The sequence below is a fragment of the Betta splendens genome, chromosome 9 (genome assembly GCF_900634795.4).
Source record: "Betta splendens chromosome 9, fBetSpl5.4, whole genome shotgun sequence".
Classification (NCBI taxonomy): Eukaryota; Metazoa; Chordata; class Actinopteri; order Anabantiformes; family Osphronemidae; genus Betta; species Betta splendens.
In genome coordinates this window covers 28,988,461-28,990,960 of record NC_040889.2, presented here as the reverse complement: position 1 = coordinate 28,990,960, position 2,500 = coordinate 28,988,461, and the positions used below count along the sequence as shown (strand labels likewise).

At 58.0% G+C, this 2,500-nt stretch overlaps 1 protein-coding gene across 1 annotated transcript in view; it reads left to right on the top strand.

The window, feature by feature from the left end:
• The window catches only part of bmp3 (bone morphogenetic protein 3), a 4,598-nt gene that overhangs the window by 815 nt on the left and 1,283 nt on the right, over positions 1-2,500 (top strand). The window contains exons 2-3 of the mRNA XM_029163913.3: positions 656-1,578; positions 2,252-2,500. The exon at positions 2,252-2,500 is cut by the window's right edge and continues 1,283 nt beyond it. Of these exons, the coding sequence (XP_029019746.1) occupies positions 656-1,578; positions 2,252-2,443 (1,115 nt within the window). The 3' untranslated portion in view covers positions 2,444-2,500. The remainder of the gene's footprint in view (positions 1-655; positions 1,579-2,251) is intronic.

Sequence of the window (2,500 nt, the reverse complement as noted above, 5' to 3'; positions counted from 1 at the left end):
ATTTCTGGTTCCAACGGGTCCAGTTTCAGTAGGAACTAGTGTCTAATTGACCCAAAGTGGTGAAAGTCGGCACCGACGCGCTGCTTCGCTGAGCTGAAGCTCAAATACACCTGTTGATCCATTCGTGGAAATGAATCAACCTGTTACTCCCGCGTCCGCCAGGAACGCACTCCACGCGCGCTTAACGCCTTTTACTCAGATTTTACTAAGGGATGAGACGCACAGACGTCCAGGCGGCGTCGCCTCCGCTCCGTGGCGCGAGGAAACCGTGATCACTGTCATCTCCCACACAGTGACGTTCACCTGCAGCTTGTAGCTTCTACGCTGCCAACAGGTCCCTGCGTCTGAGTCGGACGTGATGAGCCGTTTGTTAGATTATAGCGCCTCCTGTGGCTCGATACGTGTATAGCACTCACCTGAATCCGATTATACGCAGAAAGATCGTGAATTATTCCCGTTTCTGTAAATAAGATGTTGCTGTTGAACTTAATCGTGAGTTTTTTAAAGATCACCCGTTTCCCTTTAGTTCACTTCCAACACAGGACTGACTGGAGCGAACATTTGGCTGAAACACCCTTCGAGCTTAGGAAACGTCTTGGTTTGTCTTTGAAATCCTGCTCGTGTGTGTAAATAGTGTTCCTCCTCGTATCCACAGGAACTATAAATAAGAAGCCGCTGCAGATCTTCAACCTCACCTCTCTGGCCAAATCAGAAGATGTCCTTTCCGCCACTCTTCACTATTACACAGGAGGCCTGCAGAACAGCACCCAGGGCTGTTCCCGGCCCAGGAGCCGCGCGCGCCACGGGCCGCGGGGCCTCGGCCACATCCACATGCTCATCTGGAGCTTCGGCTCTGGGGACGACGACATGAGGACTCTGGGACGCGTCCAGATCAACGTGTCCACGCTCCACAAAGACTTCAAATCTTGGCAGTGGAAGGACATCACGCACGCCGTCAACCAGGCCAAACGCCACCGCGAGCTGCTGATCGGCATCGACGTGGCCTCGCAGGGGCCCCGGCCCTGGAACACGCTGCTGTGCCAGCGCCCCCCCTACATCCTGGTCTACGCCAACGACTCCGCCATCTCAGAGCCCGAGAGCGTGGTGGCCACGCTCCAGAGACACTCGGTGGGAGGGGACGGCTCCCCCCGCGGCCCCCAGGAGCCGGGGCCCCGCGGGCGCAGCGACGGCACGGCGGCCCAGCAGAAGCCGCCCAGAAGCAGGCGCTCGGTCGGCGTCCTGCTCCCCCTGCAGAACAACGAGCTGCCCGGGCCCGAGTACCCGTACGAGGCCGCCGCCTGGGACCAGCCCGGCCCCTACCAGCCCCCGGAGGACAAGCCGCCGCGCCGGCCGCGCAAGAAGCCGCGCAAGAACCCGCGGCACAAGATGCCGCTGCTGCAGTTCGACGAGCAGACCCTCAAGAAGGCGCGGAAGAAGCAGTGGAACGAGCCCAGGAACTGCGCCCGCAGGTACCTGAAGGTGGACTTCGCTGACATCGGGTGGAGCGAGTGGATTATCTCTCCCAAGTCCTTCGACGCCTACTACTGCTCCGGCTCCTGCCAGTTCCCCATGCCCAAGGTGAGGCGCCAGGCCCAACGACGGTGTCTCTGTAGCGGTTCGTTTGGGCTTCGGACCGGATGGTTCCCAGTAAAGCGCTCTGAGCGTTTGGGCACAGGGATGAACACATTTCATGGGTGCTTGGCTGTTTAGATGTGTGCAGTAGATAAGTGAGGTTAAACAGGCTCCAGTTAAAGTGGTGGCGTGTGAAGAGTTCAGTCACAGGAGCGTGAGAATCCAGTTTAAACTCCAGTTTAAACTCCAGTTTGAAACATGGCTGGAATGGATGTTTTTATCAGCTTAATTCATTACCTCAGAGTCTCCGGCCTTTGTAGTCGCACTAATTAGTGCCAGCAGTGGAGCCCAGGGCAGCGACCCCCCCCCCCCCCCCCCACACACACACACCCAGGTTGGCTGCTCATCCTGTGATGGAGCTGCTCCGTTGTCAGGCTCATGGTGGAATGTGCAGCATGAAGAGCTGGTTTACGCATCACATCCCTCTAGCGTGAGATCAGCTGATTATCTGCCGTCACACATCTGTCTGTTCATGGGTTCCTGGACGGCTGGAGACAAGATGTGATTAATAGCCTTGATGTGATGCGTCCAGTAGCTCAGAGCTGAATCGTGTTTCTGTGTGAATGCGGCTTCACTGACTGTGATGTCTGAACGTGGCCACTGCTTTTCCCTGTTCCAGGCGCTGAGACCCTCCAACCACGCCACCATCCAGAGCATCGTGCGCGCCGTGGGCGTGGTCCCCGGCGTCCCCGAGCCCTGCTGCGTGCCCGAGAAGATGTCGTCGCTCAGCATCCTCTTCTTCGACGAGGACAAGAACGTGGTGCTGAAGGTGTATCCCAACATGACCGTGGACTCCTGCGCCTGCAGATAGTTCACGCTCTGCCCTCGAACCCCAGTCAGAGCAGTCAAAGGAGCCCCGCGTGGCCGC